Source organism: Xiphophorus maculatus, chromosome 19 (genome assembly GCF_002775205.1).
Source record: "Xiphophorus maculatus strain JP 163 A chromosome 19, X_maculatus-5.0-male, whole genome shotgun sequence".
Taxonomy (NCBI): Eukaryota; Metazoa; Chordata; class Actinopteri; order Cyprinodontiformes; family Poeciliidae; genus Xiphophorus; species Xiphophorus maculatus.
Genome location: NC_036461.1, coordinates 7,970,528 through 7,995,975, shown reverse-complemented (window position 1 = coordinate 7,995,975; position 25,448 = coordinate 7,970,528). Strand labels below are relative to the sequence as shown.

The 25,448-nt window shown below is 37.1% G+C and overlaps 2 protein-coding genes across 4 annotated transcripts; one reads left to right on the top strand and one right to left on the bottom strand.

Annotated features, from left to right (window-relative positions):
- The first annotated feature begins 887 nt into the window (after positions 1-887).
- LOC102224650 lies at positions 888-20,427 on the top strand. Of its 2 annotated transcripts, XM_023352780.1 has the most exons (10): positions 888-1,316; positions 3,317-3,347; positions 7,902-7,988; positions 9,939-10,059; positions 12,801-12,831; positions 13,313-13,421; positions 16,296-16,459; positions 16,564-16,693; positions 16,998-17,021; positions 18,188-20,427. In XM_023352780.1, the coding sequence occupies exons 1-10, from the start codon at positions 1,164-1,166 to the stop codon at positions 18,391-18,393; spliced, it is 1,056 nt and encodes a 351-aa protein (XP_023208548.1). In that variant the 5' UTR covers positions 888-1,163; the 3' UTR covers positions 18,394-20,427. The 2 variants fall into 2 exon arrangements, with proteins under 2 accessions (XP_023208548.1, XP_023208549.1); XM_023352781.1 differs by lacking the exon at positions 16,998-17,021 and having other exon boundaries at positions 892-1,316.
- tmem179 (transmembrane protein 179) lies at positions 19,889-24,037 on the bottom strand. 2 transcript variants are annotated; one of them, XM_005797720.3, is made up of 4 exons: positions 23,545-24,037; positions 22,188-22,328; positions 22,028-22,106; positions 19,889-21,951 (listed from the first exon to the last, which is right to left on the bottom strand). In XM_005797720.3, the coding sequence occupies exons 1-4, from the start codon at positions 23,928-23,930 to the stop codon at positions 21,778-21,780; spliced, it is 780 nt and encodes a 259-aa protein (XP_005797777.2). In that variant the 5' UTR covers positions 23,931-24,037; the 3' UTR covers positions 19,889-21,777. The 2 variants fall into 2 exon arrangements, with proteins under 2 accessions (XP_005797777.2, XP_005797778.2); XM_005797721.3 differs by having other exon boundaries at positions 22,188-22,325; positions 23,545-24,033.
- Positions 24,038-25,448: the final 1,411 nt, after the last annotated feature.

The window sequence follows — 25,448 nt, the reverse complement described above, 5'->3', positions numbered from 1 at the left end:
TTGCTAATAGATAAATCTTTGCCCTAGTTTCAGGTCTTCTGCAGCCCTAACAGGTTTTCCTTCTGGATTGTCCTGTATTTATTTCCTCCTTCATGTCAACTCCCAGCAGCTTCCCCATTCATACAAAAAGAAAAAAGAAAAAAAATAGCATTTGCACAGCATGATGCTGCCACCACCATGTAGGTGATGGGTTAGTTTTGTGTGACAGAATGCATTTTAAGTCAAGGTGAAAAAGTTGATCTCATCTGAAGAGGACACGTTTTATGTGTCCCCTTTAAGTATTGTGGCTAACTGCAAATGAAACATTTAATGACTTTCTTTCTTTTTACTACTCTTCCATGAAGCTGATTATGTGGATTGCTCAGCTCACCTGTTTTCTGTAGCTTCTCTTGCAGCTATTCTTATTGATCTCCAAGCAAAGTCTGTCAGGTTGGTGGCCTTGTAGGCTCGCGGTTGTACCAGATTATTGCTTTTTTCAGATGTTAGACCCTTCTTTAAATTTCCATGCTGCTTTTTCTCTGATCTGTATTCTGTGCTCATCGGTTTTTTGTGCATCTATTTGGTCTGTTCTGAGATTACATCAACCCAGAATGCACAGCTTTGTGTTTGTCTACCACATAAAAAAACTCCAGAGAAGATAAAAAGTTTGTTCTTTCACAACATGTGACAAGGTTACAGAGGAATGAAGACTTCCCTTAGGCACTTTGTTCATCTTTCTATCCCCTGGTCATGGATTGGAGAAACACTCGGCACACTGGTGGGCCTACTGCGACAAATCAGAGCAGAGATTGGCTCAGAGCGCTGCCACTCACACAGCAAATACTCTCCAACTTCCTCTGCCCTCCTTTCCTGGTGCAGCCTGAGAGGAGGGAGGGGAATGGGTCTTTTCTGTGTGAGACGCCGGCACTATCTCACACTGCTCCTTACCACCTGTCCTTGACTTAGTGAGCACTGGCGGCACAGACAGCAGGCTTCCTTCAACAGCTTTCCTGTTTGTTTGTCTGCCACCAGTCTTTTTTTTTTTTTAAACAAAAACAAAAACATTTCCTCCCTGTGGCTGTGCTCTTCTACCTGTGGTGCTTCGCTGCAGAAGTGAAAGACGTTCATCGTCGGCCAGTGAGAGCTCTGATGGGAGGCAGCTTTGACTCTGGCTGGGACTGGGGATGCTGAACGGAGGGAGGGAGGGCCTGTTTGAGCTGGGACAGCAGCTCCAGCAGCAGGGGGAGTACCAGGCCGCCCTCCACTGCTTCCTCAGCTGTCTTTTGGGACTGACCCATGTACAGAGCTTCACCTCTCTGCCCAACTGCCTGCACCAGGTGAGCTGGATGGGAGCGGGACACATACAAGTACAGCTTTCTCCACGCAGGATCATATGTTTGCTCAGCTGTTCAAACACATTTGCATGACTTTATGTATAGATAATGTTATCTTGCACCACAGTAATGGCCATATTTAACCTTGATATCTTTAGCACCAATGTCGAGTTTAACAGAGCAGGCTGTTATGTGCTTACTTGCTGACTCTGGAAGATCCTTTCATCCCATCTGGAATGCTGCTGAATGATAGCAGGTGTCCAGTGACAGTCTTCTTTTTATGTTAGGAGAATTATGTTTTTGTACTTTATCAACTTTTAGCTGATTACATTTCAGGGTGTTTTACAGGGGATTTTTTGTTTGTTTCACAATAGCAAAGCTGTAATTTCTTCCCCTCTCGTAGTGCATAAAGGAATGTGCCTAAAGTCAAAACACTGCCTTCATTCCAGAACTTTACAACTCACAGCATGATGTTGACCAGACCTGCCTGTCAACATCTCGTCTGTGACGAGAGCAATATCACTAGCTTTAACCTTGCATTTCCCACCTCCAAGCTTGAATATTTTACTATATATATAAAATATAATCCAATAGTGATGACTAAAACAACTAAAACAAATAGAATCTAAAGATCAAAATAAATGAACAAAAAAGTCTGAAGCATCCACCTCTGTATTCATCTTACTAAATAGAAAATAATTCCAAACGAACCCGCCAAAAATTGTCTTGTTTGATTTTTCTGAGCCATCCCTGCTCCACGCTTAGATTTTGTTATACTGATTCTTATTGCATTTAGAAATAGATTAAAATTTTATTTATACTGTACAATTTTTCTTTTCACTATTGAAACTTAAGCATAAATTCTCAGAAATGCAGTGTAGGCTATTTTGCTTATATCTATTGCCTTCTCTGGTCCTTATTTTCTCTTTTTCAAGCAAAACTGGAATATTTCCAAGTCATAAACTATGTTTTTTTCCATACATAATTTCAAATCTTTAAAATCCCACTAAGATCTCCTGCTTTGTTGTTGTTAGTTTGATATAAATACACTGCATATTACTCAAATACTTTGCCCTTTATGTGGGTGTTGTGAAAAACACAATTTAAATTGTCTTAGCCTGAGGAAATTAAACATTTTGGAAGTGTATGCAGTACTATCCTGTATTGCGTGTATATTCGAATCAAAGGTGTGGAATTCACAGTCTTCTGCTGTGTCAGGATGAGGTGTATAACTTTTCCTATAGCCATTTTCTCATCTTATCTTTTAAGTCAAGGATCAACTGACTTACTCTGAATTAAATATCAGTAATTCATGAGTGCATTCAGATTATTACTTGCCAAATTAATTAAAAAGTAACTTATGCCATCGACTTCAGTTTCAAGAATCCAGTGAGTGAAGAATCTGCATATCACAGGATGAGATCAAATAATATTGTTGTTGGGATATTTGAATCACAGTTCTATTACAGTTCTGTAAAAATGCGTGGTAAAACTATATTACTTTGAGTAAGCTGTAGCGCTCATGTAGCAGAATTTTTCAACATTTTTTATCTGCTAACATGTATAAATAACTCCCAGTGTGTATATTGATATTTACCTGAAAATATTTGATAAAAAAAATGAAAAACATCCTGAAAAAATTCAAAAAACATGTTTCAAAAGTTTGAATTTTGAGTTAGACTAGAATGACCAAGAACAAGAAACTTTGTTTTACTTTACATAAAGTAAATTTATATAACCACCAGATTGTCCGATTGTTTGGGGCAATGGTGGGGACAAGGATAGTGTAGGATGTAGTGAGAAGCTCTTTGGGGTTTTCTGGACTTTAAGTTAATAGTAAGTTACGTGTGATAAATGACCATTTACCATAATTAATTTAAACCCTTTTTTTTTACAACAAAATATAACTCTGTTGTCTGCAAAAGGCATAAATCATAAAATTGTTGAAAATTGAATATTCAATACTTAACCATGTTTGTTGGTTGTTTTTTTATACTTCACAGATTGCTGAACTGTTCATCACTGAAAAGAACTGTATCCTTCCTAAAAGTCTGTCTTGCTTGTCATGTTTTTTAAAATCAAAACTTGTCGCAGAAAGCAAACTAAAATACTATTTTTACTTTGTGAGGCAAACATGCAGCAGGCATAGCAAATTCCAGGACAATGGAAGATGTAGACCATATATAGAAGGTAATTTAAGCAGAATGGGATGAGCGGATGTCTTTGGACAAGTTCATAATAACCCATTTGTCCCAGAATGCCACATGCTTTGTGTGTCACTCAGAAGGTGTGTTTGTCTCTTAAGAGGATTTGTGGGCTCTTATCTCAGTACAACAGAATGGGAGAGCACTAATTAACCTGCATTTGCGCCGAGAAGCGCATGCATGGATTTCCACTTCACTGCCACTATAAACTACAGCAGTACAGCACACTGAGATAATAGAAAGGTGTTCTGTTTCAGGATATATTACCCTCGCGGCTCGTCTCCTTGTTACTGAGATACTTCTGTGCTTAATTTAGCCAGCTCAGGTTATCCACCTCAGCATGGCTTTACCTATCTCTGTCTAAAACAGGTTCATTTGCAGAGTTTCAGTCTATCAGTGGCTACTGTACTGCAACCTCCCAGCCTGCTCAGGACACCATGACAGAGTTAAATCTTTTGAGTTACAGAAGCTCATTAATAGTAATGGGTTTTGTCAGGTCAGATTGGGTGTTTCATGTACAGTAGAGGAACACTCTCTTACTTTTAGTGTAACATTACAGCCATAAGAATGTCCTGTTGTATTAATAATAACAGTTGAAATAATAATAATTGTTAAAACCAAGCTGCAATGAATTTAAATATAGTGTTAATAATTCTATAGTAGCAACCTGAATCGTCCGTGTATTTTACTGAGATTTTATGTTATAGACCAATGCAAAGTGGCAATAACTTCTTCCATAATCTTTGTAAAATAGCTGAAGCTCTGTACAATTGGATAGAGAGCACATTTAAACAACATTTTTCAATATTGACACAGATTTCCAATAGGATTATGTCTGAACTTTGATTAAAATAAATCATGGATACTCTTAGATCTAAACCATTCCATTATATACCCTGGCTTTATGTTCAGGGTTGTTGTCGTGCTGGAGGGTAAACCTTCAGTTTTACCTATAGTATTTATGCAGATTTTAAATGTTTTCTTTAACATTTTTTCTGGATTTTTCATCTCTGATCACTGTCCATGTTCTCCACTATGCACCACTGTTTATATGTTGGCCCAAAAGTTTGATATTGATCTCATCTGACCGCACCGTCTTTCACAAGTTCATTGTGCCCCATTAATGGCTTGTGCAAATGAAACTGTTCATCACTTTCCTAAAAAAATCAAAACATTTTTCATTTTTTAGTGTCATGAAAACTAGAACTGTGAATGACCAATGAATGACCTGTCAAGTCAATTTTATTTATACAACATATTTCCTAAAACAAATAAGGCTTAAAAAGAAATGTACAAATGAAAGATGAAAATGATTAAAACCAATAAGTCATCAGAAACTTGGATTTAAAACGGTACAAAGACACAAAACATTCACTCTAATTAAAAACTTGAGATAATTCTTGAATTTTAAAACATGATTCTGCAGTTCCAGCTCTTTGGTTTTGGGAGCAAACACAGGAAAACAGAAACATAATGAAATAAAGAACCAAAAGCTCATTTAAAGTTGATTCTAGGAACTAAAATACATGTGTTTGAGCTTGGGGAACGATGTGTGCTGATATTCCAACCTGAGATGTAGATCTGTGCAGCTTCTCTAGAGTTACCATGTGGCACACTCCTATTCCTACATGATTGATTGAACGGGGCTGAAAAGGTTCTTTAAACTTCACAATTGTATCCCTCGTTTATAGTCAGGTTTGTTCTTTAATGTTCTCCAACAAACCTGTTAGTTTTGCTGTATTTATAGAACTGTTGTATTACCTACGTGGACTTTTTTGTAAAAAAAAAATTATCACTTTAAAAAGCAACTGTCTACACAAGATTTTCAGAGTAAATGGAGCTGGTTAAATGCATGTCACACTTTTTAGAATGTTGTCTTTAAAAGAAATTGAAAACCATGTACGACTTTCGTTCTGCTTCTAAATCAAGCGCTACTTGAGGTTTATGGTTGTACTGAGAAGAAAAGTGCAAGACATTCAGTTGTCGTGAATAATTTGGAAGGCACTGTAGTAATTTTCACATCCATCACATGAGCAGAAGTAGTAGAGCTGTGCTCTTTTTGCAGCTGCATTCTGGGGAAGAAGGTTATAGGTCAGTTTGCCCAAACAGGAACTAGGATGTGGGAACTTCATAGTTTCACACAAATGTTTTATGAGAGCAAAAATACCAGCTTCTTCTCTCATGTTTCTCTATGCAGGATATAAATACATGACCTGGGAAAAAAATAATTTAAATATTCAAATAACCTAATTCCCTGCTGATGTGAAAGACCAATCTGCACACAAAAATGGGCCACAAATTGTAGCCACTGTGTTGTATTAGAGACGGAAATAAAAATAATCTACATCATTCTTTAGGAATGATTTTTAGTATTAGTGAAATCCAATTTAAAAATCTCTTTATGTCAACTTTTGTTGGAAAACATTGAAATTTGATGGCAAAATCAATCACACTCAGTATATAATACTGTATACAATATTTCCTGTTTAAATTTAGTTTAAAAACTGTTATTTTGTGAATGTCTGAATGTTAAGCATATCTCTACCTTGCAGAGCTACTGAAGTCAGTTCAGTCTAAAGTTGAGTTCATGAAACTGCCAAATAATTATTATTTTTATTTTAACTTGAAATAATTTCTTTTCTCCACGATGTAACATGGTTTGCATTTTGCCCTATTTATTTAGATTTAAAGGTTGTTTATTTTGTTTTGTTTAAACAATGTTTGGTATGATTTATGCCTCAGTTATAAACCTACTCCTGTTTTTTAGAATTCAATCAAATTTGTTGAGTGTCTTTTAGTTACTAAACCTACATAATTTATGTTCAGAATAATTTTTTAAAATTGTTTCTTAGTTTAAAGTTTAGTTGTTTCCCCAGGAGGTCATTTCAGTTTACACCTGGGTCTCGTGGCACGTGTGAGCGGATTTGCCTTTGAAGTTCCTAGTGTTAATGCAAGCTGTTGTTTTATTTTTTTTTATTGGTGTCCAATTACCAGTTCAGAGCAGAGGCTGTTCCCAGGAAAGAATTGTGCATGGTTCTTGTTGATGGATTGTTGTGCTTCAGGGAAGTTAAATATAGCAGTCAGAAGAAGTGCGCCAACCTTGGGCAATGCCTCATCCCCTTTATTCTCCTGCACAGATGGCTCACCTTATAGCTGCTGAAGGCCCAACTGCTTGCTCAGGTTGAACAGTACTTCTCCTGGGTCAGAGCTACTGTTTTTCTTACACACCTCACCATATTTCGGCTTTATAACTGTATTTGGATTCTAATTAGGCAGGAAACCTTTGCTTGTACCTCTGATTCATTTTTACTTGATTGTGGTATTGACAACATACGTGTTCTGTTTGCTTAATGTGCTCTTCTTAAGTTTGTGGGTTGTCGCAGCGATGAACCACAAGCATAAATTTAAACCCTAGGTCGACCTTGAACCTCTCCAGAACAGTATCTCTGAGGTGTCTGCTGAGTTACATGGTCATTATAATACTGTTCTTTCATGAACGTCTCTTCACAAATTGGCCCTATTTATACTGAGACTGAATTATTGTACTAATTAGGTGATTTCTGAAAGCTGTTAACAGGTTTGAAGAAGAGGTATCAAAGTAATGTGGCAAAATGTCAAAATGTTCAAGGATTGTGAATAGTTTTGAACAGCAACGTGTCTTCCATTTTGTCCATTTATAGGCTTGTAGATAAGTTTTGTTGTTTGGATTGTAAAGTTTTATGGTTATTGTGCATGTAACAAAATCCGGCAAGAGAAAATCTATTGTTTGTATTCTTAACCTTGTTGATGTTTTGGTGTAATTTTGATGTGGAGTCACAGAACTGATACAAACTGAGATGTTTTGGTTGTAATTTTTACTCATGGGAAATCTGACATTAAGTAGGACACCTAAAAAGAGACTGGTAGATTTATTTTAAGCACTCTCTGTTCCATTGGTCGTTATAATAATCTGATGTGCATCAATGGTGTCTCTTTTCAGTGACAAGTACACTAAGTGCCCTGAATGCTTTTGCAAAGTGAGCTATTTTTAGGATGTTATTCATAGAGTCTTTTTATGGGAACAAAAACTCCTGTCGAAATCTTTTACAAAGAATTTGTACTGAAATTAGAAACTTAAGAGATTAAAACTGGCTTCAAAAAAAGGATATAATGCAGTAAAAGATTTGTTTACTCTTGAAGACAATGTGTGATTCAGACACTAAATCTGAACTTTAAGATCCACATGATGAGATTAACAGCCTGCTTTGGATTGCTACACCTTCTGTTTGGCCTGAATGGCTGTTGTCCAGCGGGACGGAAAAAAGAAACGTGACGGCTGTTTTTAACTCCCACAACTGACTAATCCTGTTGTCATCTGAGACCAGTCCTTCACCTATATAAACAGATGGGAAGGCCCTCCAGTTCATCCAGGCTGAAAAGATGTTCTACGAAGTGGCATTGATCGAGCTCACCGCTCTTCAGGGGAGCCCAGGTGAGTATTATTTTTAAAGTTCCACCTTTTAGGGAAGATTTCTAGGAAAATGAGTGCATACAGCCTGCGTCCACACAAAGTCCACTGTGCAATAATGGACTTTGATTTTGTGGTGTTTGGCTCTGGCTTCCAAGAATTTCCAATGACCTACATTTCCAAGTAATATGTATGACATTTGGCAGCTCATATATAGAAAACAACACTTTAAAAAGTAGCTTTAAAATGTTTGCTGAATAATAACAATATCATAGAAATTTAGTATTTTGGTGAGTGTAAAAGTGTAAGGATCCACAAGTAACAGATGTGGCTGATTTCTGACATGCCGGTATCAATTTTAGTTGATTCTGATTTCTTTCTTTTAAGAGCGTTCATTTACATAAAAATAAGTTAAAGGTACATTTCACAAAATAGTTTTCATACAAGATCTTATCAAAATCAATAACATAAGATTTAATTTATGTTGTGTGATTTGTTGTTAAATCATTCATTCACTGTAACTATATAGGAGCCTTACTAAGCTTTTTTTGGTCATAATCTATAGCAGAGGCAACGTCACAGGGAAGAGAAGTTGCTGTTACACAACTCTGCAATTAAAATGTTTTTACTAATATTAGATTCTTTAAAAGGTTAAGACAGAACAGGTTTAGGTTCCTGTTCTAGTGCTGATGTCTTACACTGTTTGTGTTTTGGAAGTTGGAGCTTAAATCTGGGAATGACCTCACATCTGAATAGTACTTGGTCATATCAGATTTCTTAATTATTGTCGTGCTTACTGCTATTAGCTACCAGATGATAACAAAAGACATAGTACAGTATAATGTGTGCTTCTAGTCTCAGCTTTCTAAAACATTCTTCGAATTTCTGACTGAGAGCTGGGAAAATCCAGATTCTAACTACAAGCCGAAAAACAAATGTCTGTTCAGCCTGTGATAACAGCCTCCATAGAAAATACAGCTTCATTTCTAGTTTCCTACAGCTTTTGTTCTTCATCTGAAGACTATTTCCAACACCTCACAAAAAACTGAAGCTGGTCAACTTTGTGTTAGTATTTTGGTGAGTATAAAAGTGTAAGGATCCACCATGACATCAACCATTTTTGATGTCATGGTGGGTATAAACTAGTTTGCTAAAATAAGGTGTGTGATACTACATGTAATTTTCAAAAGTCAACAAGACATTTAAATATTTTAAAGTTGACAGCTTTATCTTTTTTTAAGATAAACTTGGGGGTGCCTTGTGTCCAGCATTCAGAGCTAGGCCAGTCATTCATCACCTGCTTCGTTTGCCGCTCCAGACGGCTGCCTGTTCCCCTCTGTCTGCTGCTGAGGCAGCAGACCGGTGTTGTGTGGGATTGGTGGAGGAGGTCAGGGACAGGCGTAGTGGGAGACAAATGGTCAAATTTTTTCATTAGGAACTGTGTCACTTCAGCTAACCGAAGCACCTGAATCAGCACTGACTCAGGTTGGACGGTAGACTTCTCCCGGGTCAGAGAAGCCATTTTTCTTATCCACCTCAGTGTATTTCCTTTCTGACTGCTGACATATTTATCACTGTATTTGGATTCAAATTGAGTAGGAAGTCTTCGCCTGTACCACTGATTTGTTTTCATTCACTTGTGCTATTGATGGCGTATGTGTTTTGTGTGCTTAATGTGCTCTCCTTCTGTTTGTGGTTCGTCACTGTGTGCTTCTCATCGTGGGCGTGGAAACCGTGTTGTTTGACGCCCTTATCTGCTCTGTCCTGTTCTTATCTCTGCTCTCTTGTCTCCGGCTCTCAGTTGGATCCTCGTCACATTTCAAGCTTATAGTTTGCAGCAGTGTCAGACAGGCTGATAGTTGGTTGCTGAAATGTATCTTTTGCACTCTGTGTGGATTGGGAAGACTGAAAAACACAGGGGGGAGATTGCTCATTATTGACTGACTTACTCCATGCCCTGTGTTTCGGTAACAGGGCCTCAGGAGGAGGCAACCCTGGGCTCTGCAGGATGGACAAACCCAGAGGAGCTTTCAGAGCAGGCCTCTCAAGCGCAACACCTCGAACGGCTGGCTCAGCTCTGCATCATGAGCAAACAGTAGGTAAAACTATGTCCTGCTGAGGCCTCAATGTAAAGCAGTTAATGGGGTGTAAGACGTTTTGCAGGTTTAACGACTCAACAGGCTCATTGTGGGTGGATTTACTGTCACAAACTATATAATTTTATTGTGATACTTAGATTTTTATTTTCTAAATAATGCTAACATCATATGGGAGGCTGGATGGTTCTGTTGCCTTTTCTTATTTGCCTCACAAAACCAATGTAGAACTAGGCCCTAAAAATTCAAGATATAAATAATTAGATTTTGCTGTGTGTGTTGTGTGGGGGTTACTGAATTTTAAGATTCACTGCCTTGCAAAAAAGAAAAAATATATATTTCAAGAATTTATATCAATACTCATGCTCATAGTTTAATATTTTAGGAAATTAGCCGAAATCATTCCTAAAAAAATTGAAATTACAAATAGATATAGTAGGCTTTTTATATAATATATTTTCCACTTATGGAGAACTCTTACTTTAATGAGTTGAACGTTTTTGCATATACCGAGGAAAAAGACACTGCTCTCTCTCCCTGTATCTGGTGTCTCCTGTCGCGTTGGTACTTTGTTCAGGCTGTACCATACACCTTATTTTCTCTGCCTCTGTTGTCGTTGCTGAGAAAAGGCCATTTAACCTGATTGCTGTGGAGGGTAACAGAGGGTGGAATGTTTGCACAGTGATCTGCTGGTCACTGTGTTTAATTAATGCAAGCAGCATACAGTAGTTAAACATAAATGAGATGGTAATGACTGAGCATGGCTATACTCCGTCATGGCTCGGGTTTCCACCTAAATAAGGACGCAGGAATTTGATTCTCCTCTTACACTGTTCCTCTGGGCTTTAGAAATGTAACCCAAAAAAGGCTGGAAAACTTGAAAAACATGTAAACTCTCTTTGACCTCTGCATGTATGAAAATGATCCCTCGATGCTCTGACTAGGTCTAATACAAGTCTCAGGAATTCTTCCTTGTAAATAGAAATCTGTAACTGATCCCTAATATTTTAGAGTAAGGAGGTCTTTGAACAGAGATTTTCTCATGGAAAGGATAAACTAAGTATGGAACAGAACATTTGAACATATTTATATTCAGGTAACAACTCAAGTAATTTACACATACGAAGAAATGGGAGCTATATTGAGGTGATTATTATCAAAAACAGGCTTTTATTCAGTATTTAATTATTTCTGTAAGCCTATTCTATACTTATTTTTATGTCACTACTTGGCATCCAATTTATGGATTTATATGCACTGGTTTCCTTGTGTTGCTTGGGTTGTTACTGACATCTGGTGAGGATTTCATATCAATCGGCTCATTAGAAACTAATTTGACTAATTACAATTTTATTAAAGCAGAACTGACTTAAATTAGCCAATATGCAAAACAGAAACATAGTCATGAAAGATTTGACCGTTATGTAGTTTTATGATTCTTGGACCATAGAAACAAAATAAAAATATTATAATCACTACACATTTGTAGTATAAAGCTTTTGCACTCAGATTTACAGAACATTTGAAGACCGGTGGGAAAAGTATGACATTTTTGAAATGATGAATTTGTATGAACCTGGCATCTGGTTCCTACAAGCTGAACACTAAACACAGCTTGCTCTACATCTACAGGGACATGCTTGGCTATGAGGGCCACAAATGCCCTTGGTTGACTTTTTCAGGGCAGTTATGCATGGAACGACTGGCAGGTCTTCAATGAAACACATCACGTTCACTTAGCTTAGCACTTGACAGGATACCGACAGGGAAGCATGAGACAGTAAACCAACCTGTAAGCAGCATTCCTTCCATAATTCTCCCTGGAGGATAGAAGGCAGCAGCGCTGGCAGAAATGAAAGGTCTCCACGTCCTCAACGAGGCGCCTGCATGCTTACAGCTGTGTTGTCCACTCACAGCGTGCACATGTTTAAATGTCCTGCTGTTATGATCCAAACTGCGAAACTCAAGTGCCCTGCCAGTTGTGAATAACAGCTTTTACATTGTAGGTCACATTTAATTGTTGGTCAAACATCAGTGAGTTAACAATATTCTATCTTTATCACTCTAAAGAAGCACAAAGACATCTCTCTATTACTTAAAGATTCTTTTTTTTAAACCAATGTAAAAGAAGCATTTAAAATAGAAATCTGAAAACTGATCAGACAAATTATAAACTCAAGAGTCACATGTTTCCTAATTACTAAATATCTGCTCTCTCCTGGTTAACTAAATCAACATCCAAACAGAAGGGAAACAAAACAGAAACGTGACTCTGAAACATTTATGGATTCACTGGAATCTATGTGCTGTTTACACAGCTTAATGTGTCGCAATGATCTGCTCAAACAATGTTAGATGATAATAAAATAATCAAGTTTAAGATAAGAGGCAGTGAGCTCAAGTTAAACTAATACCGATCCTACCTGTTGTTCATAATGAAGCTCTTTGTTTTGACTGTTTTTGTCTTAAATGAGACTCAAAACAAATTATTATATCTATTAAGTATTAAACACAGGCTTAACAATGTTTATTGACGCCTGAGTTTGCTGCAGTGGAAACAGGAATAGCTGATACTAAGTAAGCGGTTGCACTGGTTTAGCACTAGAACTGATTTGGTGGTGAAGTTCCTATTGGTAGTGTCTCTGCAAAGACTTATTTTTTAACAATTTCTTATTATTACAAACAGAAAAAAGATATTGGCATTTTTGTGTAATGGCAATTCTCTCTCTTCTCTTCTTAGACCACATCTTGCCCTAGAATACAGCGGTAAGGTATGTTTGGGATTTTCATTACTGCTTTTTCTGCCTGTGCATATATAAAGAATATTGTTTATTTGGACAAAATCTTTCTTAAAATTATTCTGATACCTCTAAATTAAATCAAGTGACATCAAGTGAGAATGCTACTTTGGAATATCAATAGATATACATTTTTTTTTAATTTGAGAAGTTCATTAGCGCCATTGCAAAAGAAGGTTTTTTCCAATTGAAACTTTTAGCTAAGGTAGAGTCATTTCTCTCTCCCAAAGATCTCAAAAAAGTTATTCACTTTTCATATCCACTCACTTGTATTAGTGGCATTTTTTGCATATTGATTTAGATCAATTCTCCATTTTCAAAATGCTGCTACTCGTCTAATTACTGGAGTGAAAAAGTATGGATATGTTACATGTTTTGGCTTGTCTACATTGTTTTCTTGTTTGCTACAACATCCATTTTAAAAATTAAACATGCCTTTATTTGTATGATTTAGGCTACAAAGATTAATCAGAGGACCTTTGGTAACGACCATCCAATAACAGCCAGAAGCCTGGAGCTTATGGCAACCGTCTATGCTGAGATCGGCAAGACTGAATATTCAGGTAAACAGTCAAATTTTGCAGAAGAGCAAAGTAAACACAAGTCTCTTTCCAAAGAAATGTTACAACAGAGATGCTTAAAATACACAACTTAATAGCTGCTGTAAATCAAACATGGGTGTGTAACTAGTGGAAGACGCCTGTTAACATAGTTCAGCGGCACTGCCTGTGAAAATGCACAGCTGATCTGAAGTGCTTCTGCAGAGAATGTCAACCAGTGAAAATGTTAAATTAATAAACACTTGCAGTTGTGTTGAACACAGAAATGGTTTTATGCAGAACAACAAGCAGATATATGGCTCTGTGACAGTTTGAGGCCACGATTTGTTGCGTCGTGAGTATGCTTCTCTTGCACTTGCAAAGCCAAAGACTCTCTCCCTCTCTTTCTTCCTTCCAACTTCTTAACTCTGCATTTTTGTGAGGACTGCTGTGTTGTAAAAAGAGTAATACATTACAATCACCCAGGCTGCTAAGTCAGCTTTCTGTGGGGCCAAATGGTAGCTGTACTTTGTACAGCGTCAAAAGAGACACAGCAATATACATGTAATACCAGAAAGCTTGTCAGAATCCTTTATTGCTCAGAGAAGATTATAAACAAGGTCTTGCTTCACCGAAATGTTGTCTGGTGTTGACAAAAGCACATATTTAGATGAAATAAATAGATGTTTGTTCTATTTTTTGTTACTGCTTGTTGTCAAAAAGTATTTAATCTTTTATAAATAACCCAAAGATAACCCAAGTTAATACAGCATTAAGTTTTTAGGTCATTATTTGATTAGTTAAAGGGGGAAAAAGTTGTCCAAACTAACTTGTGTCATTCATTTCAACAACTGCTTTTAAGTGTTTGCTAATTTGCAATGATTTTTCCCCCACTGTCTGTGCATAGTTATTTTAATTCAATCACATAGAAGAGTGTCTAAACAAACCAGAGTATCTCTATTCTGTTTAAGTCCAGACTTTGACTTGGCCATGCTAAAGCCTTTTATAAGTGGAATCATCATTCTGTTGCATAACTCGTGTGCACTTGAGATTAAAATAATAATAAAAAAAAAACATCAATCACCACCATGTTTTCTGCTTGGTGCGCTTTAGCTTTGTTTTTGGTCAGCAGCTGTTTTTACCATGGAACATTACCATTGATAAACGGTAAATTCCAAATGCACATGAAGTTGTATACTTCATCATGTTTGTATCCCCATCACATATTAATGTTGGACAACGGTTAACTCCTTTAAAACACAATACGTTGTATTTTTTGGATAATTTATAACGAATCTACATAAATGGGCCCAAAATGGATAAGAAGCTAAAATATGTTTTATTTCTTAATCAATCTATTTTACTATTTCTTTTTAACACAAACAGGCTGTTTTCGTAATCTGATTATCTATCTGTAAAAATAAAAGACAACTTCAATTATCATTTTAATTTACAAAAAAAAGAATGATGTTTTCTTTGATCACCTTTGTGTATTTTAAACTGCTCTGTGAATGTAAAGCTGCTGCAAAGTGGTGTAGTTCAAAATTGCCAACTGTAGAGACTGCCTCAAGGCTCTTTGATCGATTCAGATTTGTTTCACTCATAAATAGAAACCAGACTCATGTCGCCGAAGTGCCTGTAGCAACATGCAGACTCATTCCAAGCTAAGCTTTCTAGATCATCTACAGGATTTATCATTGCTTGTTTTGGCTTCTGATGCAAGTTTGTCCTTAGTTTCCCTCTGTTATTTTTAGGCTTATTCATCCTAATAGACCTTAGATACAAGTTAACCTAAAGCATTTTGTCAGATTAATTGTGTTTTTGTTTTTTTTAACTTACTGTTTTTATTTAAATAAAAATGTGAAGTCTATATGTTTTAGTATAGGCATCACACCAAGTAAATTCCACAAATCAGTACAATTCGTTCTCTAGTTCACTTTGGATAAGCTAAATTCTCATTGATTTATAAAACAAACAATTTAGTCAATTTAGTGCCCAACACTGACCCCTGTTGGGTGCCACAAACAATAAGGAATTGTTATCTGCCAGTTAATTAAATAAATCAACAGAACTTAAAGCTATCCTTCTGATGTAATGACTTCAGTTCTTTTAATCAATGTAACATGACCTCTTGAATCATTTGCATTTTTCAGTCAATAAACAACCCATGGTATGTATTAACTAACACTACATGGTTGCCATTAAAGGCGATGTTATAACGGCTCAACATGGAGTGAGAGCTGTTGAAAGCTTTTATTATTCACTGGAAAAAATGAAACATTAAAGCTGCCTCACAATCAGGATAGAGGCACCTAAATACTATAAGGGCTCCTGAGCTGTTAAGATTTCAGTCTGCATCAGTGGATGAAGTATCAGCTAAGGAAATATTATACACCAGCAAGAAAACAACCGTAAACATTATGAGGAGTTTTTTAATGGATGGCAATGGTCACTACATCCTAGAAAGTAAAAAATTGTGAGATTAAGTTTCTAACACACATTGCACATTGTTTTTTGTTGAAAAATATAGATAAAACTAATTTGCTGCTCAGATATTTAACAACATTATTAAAGAGTAATAATTGTTTAGAAAATCAGATAAGCTGCTTTTACAATCTTTATCTATAGTTTCATTTTCATTGTTTGTTGATCACTTCCCAAATGTTGAATTGAATTGAACACAATATACTTTATCAATCCCAGAGGAAAATTCACACTTTAATGATGAACAATAGCAGAACAATAGCAGCATGCAAGGGTTAACACCCTGGCTCCTGTGTTGGAACACATTTGCATGTTCCACATTTACCTTCGGTTCACTCTCTCCGTCTTTACCTCAGACAGAAACATTAATCAGCTCCCTGCTCATGCACTGTGTGATCATGGTTTTCTCTCTAGATTCTCTGGGCCAGTGCGTGTCGGCGCTGTCCAAACGCTTCGCTGCTGCAGAGTCCCTCAGAGACACTGTCAACTGTCTTCCTCATTCCCACCGTGAGAAGGTTTGCGAGGTGCGTCATAGAAAAGACGCCCACCACCAACAGGAAGACACGCCAAATCCTAAGGTAAGGGTGGGGACTTGTTCACAAAATACGTGTTATTTCTTGTTTATTTGTCCATTGAACTGTTATCTGTGCAAAATATTCATGTTGAGTTAATTTTAATGTAGGCAGCCAGTGGCAAAGTCCCTACCTCCATTCTGAAGAGGCCAAGTCCCTATGGGTCAGACGCAGAAACCAACCACAGACGGAAGGGCGAGCGCAGGGTTCGATTCAGGGAACCAGAGACCACAGTACATGGTGAGAACATTGAACTTATAACCCTTTGCAGAGTTCAGTTGTGCGACTTTTAAAAGTTTTTTCCCTGATGTTTGTCACTGTCAGCTGTACATTCACAGGAATTTAATTAAGTAAATGCACTCAAGCGTAGGAATGCATAAGTGACCAAACATGAAAGAGCAAATAAATCTTGCAATGCAAATGACAGTACATTAAGTCCTGAGTGAAAGTGGACTGTCAGACCACAATAACTGATTTGTAGCTGGTGTAAATCATTGAAGTTGGCTTCTGTTGACTCAAAATCTATTCTCTGTTGGTTTCACAGATATTTACTGTGAGCCTTTAGGTGGTAAGTTTATTCAAAAGGAGCACTGAGTTGCATGGGGGAGCACCAACACTGCAATATTTTTGTCAATATCTACAGAAAATCATCACAAAATTTACCTTTCATAATTTGTTACAAGCTACTTTTGCTTGATATGCACAGCGTGGTCACACTAATCACTGATATTCTCTTGCTTTTAAGAATTGAAGGCACATAAATATCACAAATTGTACTAAAATGGTTAATTTGTAATCAAAGGGCCTGTAACATCATTTTTCAGATTTGGAGGTCATGACAGTTTTGTTCCTTACCCTGACTGATGTCGGTTCAATTCAGAGAAGAAAATTAATTTTACAGAAATAAGCAGTAAATTAAATTTATACAAAATCAATCATACACATAGAAGATTGGATCCCAAAAATTACTTCAACCTTTGAGTCAAGCATTGGGAGAAATTATAACCTGAAGCTCATAATTGTTGTTTTCTAAACATATTGGAGGAGACGGCAGTTCATGATTTAATGCAATCTGCAGACATCACCCGATGTTTTGATAGAGAATACGCAGACTAAAAGCCTGTTGTAAAATAAAGTGTTTTCTTACCTAGTAAACAATATTTTTGCAAACAACAGCTGCAGTTGGTTTGGCAGCTGTCGATTTCCTGCTTCAGCTATCTGTTTCAGCTTCTTGGGTTTGTGTTGTTCATTCCCTTAACAGATAGGGAACATAGGGAAGATTGTTTTTGTTGCATGAGGAGAAATACATCCTCTTCACTTATGTACTTTCATTTACCTTATCAATATAATCTATAGGCAGTCTTCATAATCATCCCACTGTTTTTCTGTCACCAAAAAGTGACATTTAGAAAGCCCATTTTCATAAAGAAAACTGTCTGTGTACTGCAATAACCCATTAATCACTTCCTGTTTTTGAGAAAAGACTTTCTTAAAATTACTTATCCACTCTGAAAATTAGTGGAAAGGTTAATTATGACATATTTAAATTTCATGCTTTTAATATTTATAGGTTTATGGCCCTAAAATGTGATGTTACTTGCCTTTTGATTGCAGACAATCAGCTTTTTTCTATTCTGTGCTTCTTGGATCCAAAAAGAAAGTCTTTTGCACACTTTCATTTAAATGCTAGTCATTTACAAGCCAAAACACTTACAAACTGCTCTCATTTTTCAGCCTATGAGACAACGCCGGCCCGGCCCCATCTTGCCCTGTTCACCTGCCTCTTCCTACTCATGTCATTCCTCGGTGTTGCGATGTACTGCACCGACCGCAGGCGGCCACAGAGAGCATGCGAGGAGCTGGAAGCTGCTTTGGCTGTCTACCTGGTTCACATGAAGCAGCTCCTGTGGGGCTGCTGGATATGGCTGACCATGCAGTGACTGTGGCACACCATAGATGGAGACATGGAGCGTTTCTTTTTTTATATATTTGGAGGTGCCTAAAGCCTACAAACAGCTCAGCCATGTTGCAAGGCTCTGCAATGGTAACTCTGCACCTCTTCCCCACTGAAAAGGGAATATGTTTAATCCCAGAAACATGTAGCTTCCATCTCTGTATGTATGTATCTATGTATGCACTACAGTTTGGATATGCCACTCCATATGTAAGTTGTGAAAATATTTTGCACATTTGCAACTATAATGCTCCCATAATCCCCACAATGATTTCATCCTTCAGTTCAGGTGAAAGTCTTTTGCCTGTGAGTGGATGTTTCCAAGGAATGCAAATATTTATTTTATTACAGAACACAATTTGTGTATCTAATATATCCCAAACAAATGAATGTGTATATATGGCTCAAAATAATAAGGTCTATCACTATCAGTATTTAGCCTTGTAATTCCATATTAATGAATGTAGAGCTGTTGGAAAATGTTTCAGAAGTGCCCGTCTGCAGGGCAAAGAATCGGGTGTTTGGTGTTGATCCATTAGAAGGTGAATACAGGGCTACATCACCTCATACTACGGGGTTAAATGAGAAGGAAAACACTTTATTCTTTCTTGTCTGTCTGTTCCTTCCGGGGTGTAACATGTGTAGCACATTCTAGTTAATCGAAGAGAATATACTTAAACTACAGTGCCTTGCAAAAAGCCTTTACATGCTCTTTTCTGTTATGCTTTATCTGTTTATTGAGATTTTAAGTGACAGCAACACTAGATTGTGAAGTGGAACGAGAATAATCAATGATTTCTACATTCCTTTGGATGTAAACTTAGAGAGTGTAAGGTACTTTGGTTGCACTTGATTTAATTTAGAGGTATCAAAGTAATAAGGGCTAGATGAGGTCAGATTTATGTCACATCTTGGTTTGTACTAAACTTGTTTTTCTCTGATACTCCTGGCGTTCTTTATGAATGTCAGAGTAAAAGGAGCCAATCACATATTTGCAAGTACTCACCTCCTCTGGTTCCCTCTCAATTAAACTCATCTGCAAACTGACCCTTAGTTTTTTTTTACTTCTACTTGTATAGAATATTGTAAACCATGCATCGTTTCCTATCCTTTTCACAATACTCTATATTTTGTCGGTCCGTCACATAAAATCCCAACAAAAAACATTAAAGTTTCTGGCTATACAGTTGCAAAATGTCATGGTGAGGGTCAATAGTTTTGCAAGGCACTGTATATGAAGGATTATAGTTTTAACAAATTTCCCCCTCTATACTGCCTGATGCTCCTCACCCTTGAATCTCACCTGTTATGTATATATGTCTGTCTACTGTGTGTCTGTATTAATTCAAAAATCCCAAAATATACTTTTATTTTTATTGTTTTCTATTTTCTCACCTGATATTGGTGTAACTCCGATTCCAAACTCCTGTTTATATTTGGACGAGAAGAAAACCCTGAATCAATTGAGGCCAAACTCAGAATTATATCAGAACCAGATACTGAATTTATTGTAGATATGAGTTATATATGAGTTCCTTTATCGAATGTAGCAAAGAAATTCAAAAAAGCAGCCAAACTTGCACACAAATGGATTATACAGGAACCAAAGGGTACAGTGATGCACATCCAACATACCTCTTGTTATGAGCAATAAGACAGTGACAGAACAGTGCTCTCTGTATGACAGGTTTCAGGGAAATCATCATGATCCTGTTTGATTGTGGAGATCTCACATTTGAATTTTGAAGCAATATGGCAAATCAATGTCTGCACAGAAGAAATAAACAAAAAACAAACAAAAAAAAATAACACCCACAGCTCCGTACTGTCAAACTAAATTGTCATTAGCAATAAAAGGATTCCCAGTAAACTCACGTCCTGTATATGCACACTTAGCTGCTTTTTGTCTGAACATTTATGGTCACTTTGGAAAAAGTGCCTTTATGGAGGGTTTTCTTAGTTCCTTTTGTTTTATGATTTCAATTGTTTTGAATAAAACTGTCATTGCCTATCAAAATCAGATAGCTTGCTTGTGCTCTTCCTGACCAATATAGGATGTGATGTAATAGCCACGGGAATGCATGCAGCTATACATACATATGTCACAGCAGTAAAATATATTGTTTTTGTAGCCTATTAAGTGAGAAGAAGAAGCCTCAGTCACTAAACAGCACATCATAAAATATGTTTGTTTTTTTATATCTCACTGATGCTAAAAGCTTTTTTGGACTAGCTGCTAAATATATTAATGCTTTGAGATGCAATTTGTCATACACAACTCTTGGTAGCTGCTGTGTACACTGCAAAAGCACAGATTGATCTACTTTGCTTAAGCATGCAAATGAGCCTCACTTCACCAAGATGTGCCTTTTCACAACAAAAGCCTACCTAAGGAGAACGCTTATCTAGAGAAGACCAGAAAACAATAACTACACCTCTTTATATCTAAAACCACCTGCTCAGCTTGTCATGCACTGGGTACCATGCAAAATCTTTACAAAGAAATATGATTTACAAATAAACAAATTTCTCCAAACTCATAAATACTCAGTGGCTAGAAAATTAAGAGTTGAAGAAAACTCAAGTATATGTTTCAGGTAAATAGTTGGCTTGGTTTGTACTCAATAAGCAATGGTTAAAACCTGCAGATTTTTGTCTGACTATGACTTTCATCCAAGGAAGAAAATGATCCATTTGATTTGATTCTATGACAATGTAAAGCAGAAGCCAATTCATTTTGATTGTCTCCACAGGCAAACGTTGGTGAATCTTATGGCAGATGAGAACCTACAGTTCTGGTCACAAGTAGGTTTACATAAACTCACAACTACTTTCATATTTATTTGGGTTTTTAGTTGTGCATTTCAACAGTTTTTTATGCTAAACTGGTGTTACAGCAACTCACTACACTGAATTTTAAAACAAGAATTCTGACAGACAGTCTCTCCACTGTCTTGTCCTTGGGAGAAAAAAAAAGAAAAGAAAAAACATATGTGGTGACTGTTTGATGGAGCTTTTATTGAGAGCTTCATTTTTTCTTGTTTTTGTGCAGCACATAAATAAACCTAATTTAGGGATTTAAACTAAAATTGCCTGGCAAATAATTTTTTTTCCCACAACAGTAGTGAAAAATTAAGGCCAGAATTTAACATCTCTACAACCTAACCTGACATTTTGACCAATAGATTAGAGATAACCTGTGGATGTAATTGTTCATGAAATTCTGTGAAGTTGCTTGTTGTATTATCAGTCCACCCTAAAAAACGGTTTAAATGCATCATCAATATCTAAAAACGAGATCCATGTGGATGTCGAGCGCATGTGAACTTGTGACGAGCACTGTAGGGCAGAGATGAGAGATTTGTAGTTTCTAGATCAGGCCAGTTTTGAGGTCAGAGCCGCAGCGTGAAGAGCGGCTGAGCAGCAGTTCCTTCTCGTGGATCAGGGAGTCGAGCAGATCCTCCTGTCTGTAGTTATGGTAGACCTTCAGGAAGGCTAACACTGTGATCCCAAGCCAGGACAGCCAGGCAGCCCAAAGGCCAAACTGAAACAAGGACATCCTCCATTTATGACTGCATTTCAAGAAATATCAGATTGATCTAGGAAACAAAAACCATTACCTGAGCTATTACGAACTGGTCATAGAAGGCAGAATTGTCCAGGCCAAGTTCAAGGTCTGTGTCCTGCAGCTCCTCACAACTAAACAAATTAACCGGATGTTAAAAGGGACTATGCGATGCTTTTTGTCTGAAAGTCAGTTATTGTGTGCAACTATTTCACCTGTTAGGCATGGTCCCACTCTCAGTGACGGCATCGCACCACAGGTTGAAACCCACGCTGACAATGGTGCTGGACAGGAAGATGGTGAACATCACCAGGGAGCTTATCATCAGGTTGAGGAAGGCATTGAAAAATGAGCTGCTGGGAGAAAGAAGAAACATGCAAAATCGGTCTATGCTGCTCTTGAAGCTATAATACAGCTAATATAAACCCATAATTTTCTTTCTTGGAAAATGTTAATATTGCATAAGACCAACAGAAAAAAGATTTTTATACAGAAATGTTGTGTAAGAACACTTCTATGGGACAGTTATCCAGAAGACAGTTATTGACACCCCACACAATGAGAATATGCCACAAAAGACAATTGCTAATGAAGCTGAAGGTTAAATGAAAGCATATTAGTAATGTATAGTTTAAAGGAAGGAATGTTAGAAAAAGGTGCACCAACAACAGGAAAAGAACACATCATTGAATTGACAGGTAAAATGGTAAATAGTTTTAATTTGTATGGCGTTTTATCAAGTCTGGGGATAGCAAAGCGTTGAACACTACAGTCATTTACATCATTCACACACTGATGGGGGTAAGCTACATTGTAACAAGAGCTGCTCTAAAGCAGACTGACAGAAATGAGGCTGCCATCCAATTGTCTTCGAAAATTCTGAAATGGACGTTGTTTAACAAATCCCTCATGGCTGTATTATTTCTTTTGTAGGTGGACTCTTATCTACCACACTTTTTCCTTCCTCCAAACTTTCCATTTTACATCAGCCTTTTTCGTATCCTCCTTGTGCAGGGTGTCAATGACTGCATGATGGACAGCTGTATTATCCATGATGGCCCGGGCCATAACATGGCTGCAACATAAAATTTCAGTATGAGATACTTTTTTAAATTGATGTTACATGATATGATGCTTTTCTGAGATACTGAATTTTAGTTGTTTTTTTTTATGAAGTGAAAGCCATAACCATCAAGGTTAGCAGAAATAAACACTTTATACTAGGAAGGCCTAATAGACGTCATAGAATGATTCAACATGGCTTAATTTTGGTGATAATTATGCACTTTATCACACATCCAGACTTAAAAAAATGTTTATTATTGTGGTATACGTTAGAGACTAAGGCGGATTTTTCATATTCTGAAGAGGTACTGCGTAATTTTCCAGTTGTAGCGTAAGATGACTGCGCGTTTTAATAGATGCGGAAAACATTTTGAAATTGTGACACATCATAGGCGTTGGATGTAGCCTTTTAAGCAAATTTTTAAACATATAAGTGATGCTTCCATTAAGCTTTGCATCATTTTTCATACGTAGCTGCTCAAGGGGAACATGTGAACTGCCACTCACTCGTCGTGTCCTTTGCACAAAAAGAACAGCAGCCTCCATGCCTGCACTGCGGATAGGATGAGGGATGCAATCCCGATAAAAGTGATGAAGCTGCAGGAGCACTCGGGTCCCCACTCCTCCACGATGAAACGCTGCTTCGACACGGTGATGTTTTCGTTTTGCCACATTCCACGGGTGAACAGCAGACATTTCCCCCCGAAGTCCTCCGAGTTCTCCGACAGCGGCACCACGGCGATGAAGCCGAACACGAAGGCCAGAAAGTAGAGGATGCACTGCGCGAAGATCAGATTGTCGAGGGCCATTTTCCCGTCTGACGCCTCTGCCTTCTGCCCGCCGGAGAAAGTGCGGCTGCGCAGTGGAAGCAGAGACGAGCGGAGGCGCAGCATCCGAGGACGAACTGTGCAGCAAATTAATGAGTGGGCAGAGGCCTTCAGGGCTCTCCATCTGCATCCAGACCGTATGCGATGTACCGCTCCAATGCTGCTCCGGTCTTAAACTGCTGAGAAGGATTTAAGAGCTGCCACGTTTTAGAGCGCAACTACTACAGTTGGAGTGGATTTGACCAAAACTGATTTGCACGGTTCCTTGCGGTGGCTATGTTGGGTTAAACACAATGTACTTGTATCTAATAATAATAATAATAATAATAATAATAATAATAATAATAATAATAATAATAATAGTAAAACAATTGTTTTTTATTTTCATATCTCCCAAAAGAAGTTACAAACTGCATTTTGATAAATATCTCATGCAAGAGAAATAAAGAAGAGTAAGCAAAATATAAAAACCGAACAGTTTTATCACCACAGTATGAACTAGGGAGTTCATGATCTCTTAGACTTTTTTGGGACACATCTGGTGCTCCATACTTTATATTTTTTTTATCATAAAGATTCCTTCTACATTATCTTCTGTACTTTAAGAACTTCAAGTATTTGATACAATTCTGATTGTAGTTTTAGCTTTTCATTGGAAAGACCCTGTTGAGTTCTGTTTTTCAGTGCAGATCTTTATTTTGCCTTCTATCATTTAGTATCCAGTTTTTGTCTTCAACACGTTTTCTCGAATGCTGCCCTTCCTCTGGCCCAATAATGTGGTCCTAGGACGTACTCCAAATATGATTATAATAATAACATATTAATGATAATTTTGGCATTAAACAATATTTTTATTTAAACAAACCTTGACATTTTTATTATGGCTACCAACACATTTCATCATCTGCAGTAAAATGTTTTAACTACAATGAATACAAATAGACAATTATCAAGTAGAAAAATAATAAAATATCAAATTCTAATTAAAAAATCATGTTTTTCAAAGTACTGATCTTTTACATGAGATGTAACATATCTCATGTGATACATGAGATATGTGTCATATTGTATTCTAATAATATGAGATGTAACATATCCTTATTGCACTGATTATATTTGACTACATTTTGCTATGCATACTCAAAAATAAGAGTAATGGTTTGTTTATACATGGTGACAGTCTTAAGGGAAGGGCAGGTAGCGGCCTGTCGCAGCCATCTGACATGCTCCAATGAGCCCATCTGCCGAGCTGAGCAAGGTGTCTCTGTCCCCTTGGTGGGACGTTGCCTTCTCACAGCGCCCTCCGGTGGGCAAAAATCCCAGCTTCTAGTCTGCAGACACGTTATGAACACCAGCTTTAATTGTAAACCTTTTTGTTGCAAAATGTCAAAAGATTCAAGTTTTACATTCTGCAACAAAAGGGTTTACAAATACAGAGTTATTTTAATTAATATGCCATTAATGTGAACCTATAGCTTTTTCATCATCAGGGGTCTTTTCAAACCAGGATCCATTACCATCATTCTTGTAGTTTGCCTTGCAGTATTCAATACAACATAAAGACAAGTATTTATATGTGTGTTT

Excerpts from the sequence above, each read along its gene's own strand:
- LOC102224650 (XM_023352780.1), top strand. The coding sequence starts at position 1,164 with ATGCTGAACGGAGGGAGGGAGGGCCTGTTTGAGCTGGGACAGCAGCTC. Across the intron at positions 7,989-9,938 it reads CGCTCTTCAGGGGAGCCCAG|GGCCTCAGGAGGAGGCAACC; the intron begins GTGAGTATTATT and ends TTTCGGTAACAG. Across the intron at positions 16,460-16,563 it reads AAGACACGCCAAATCCTAAG|GCAGCCAGTGGCAAAGTCCC; the intron begins GTAAGGGTGGGG and ends ATTTTAATGTAG.
- tmem179 (XM_005797720.3), bottom strand. The coding sequence starts at position 23,930 with ATGCTGCGCCTCCGCTCGTCTCTGCTTCCACTGCGCAGCCGCACTTTC. Across the intron at positions 22,329-23,544 it reads TTGTGCAAAGGACACGACGA|CAGCTCATTTTTCAATGCCT; the intron begins GTGAGTGGCAGT and ends TCTTTCTCCCAG. Across the intron at positions 22,107-22,187 it reads AGTGGGACCATGCCTAACAG|TTGTGAGGAGCTGCAGGACA; the intron begins GTGAAATAGTTG and ends TAATTTGTTTAG.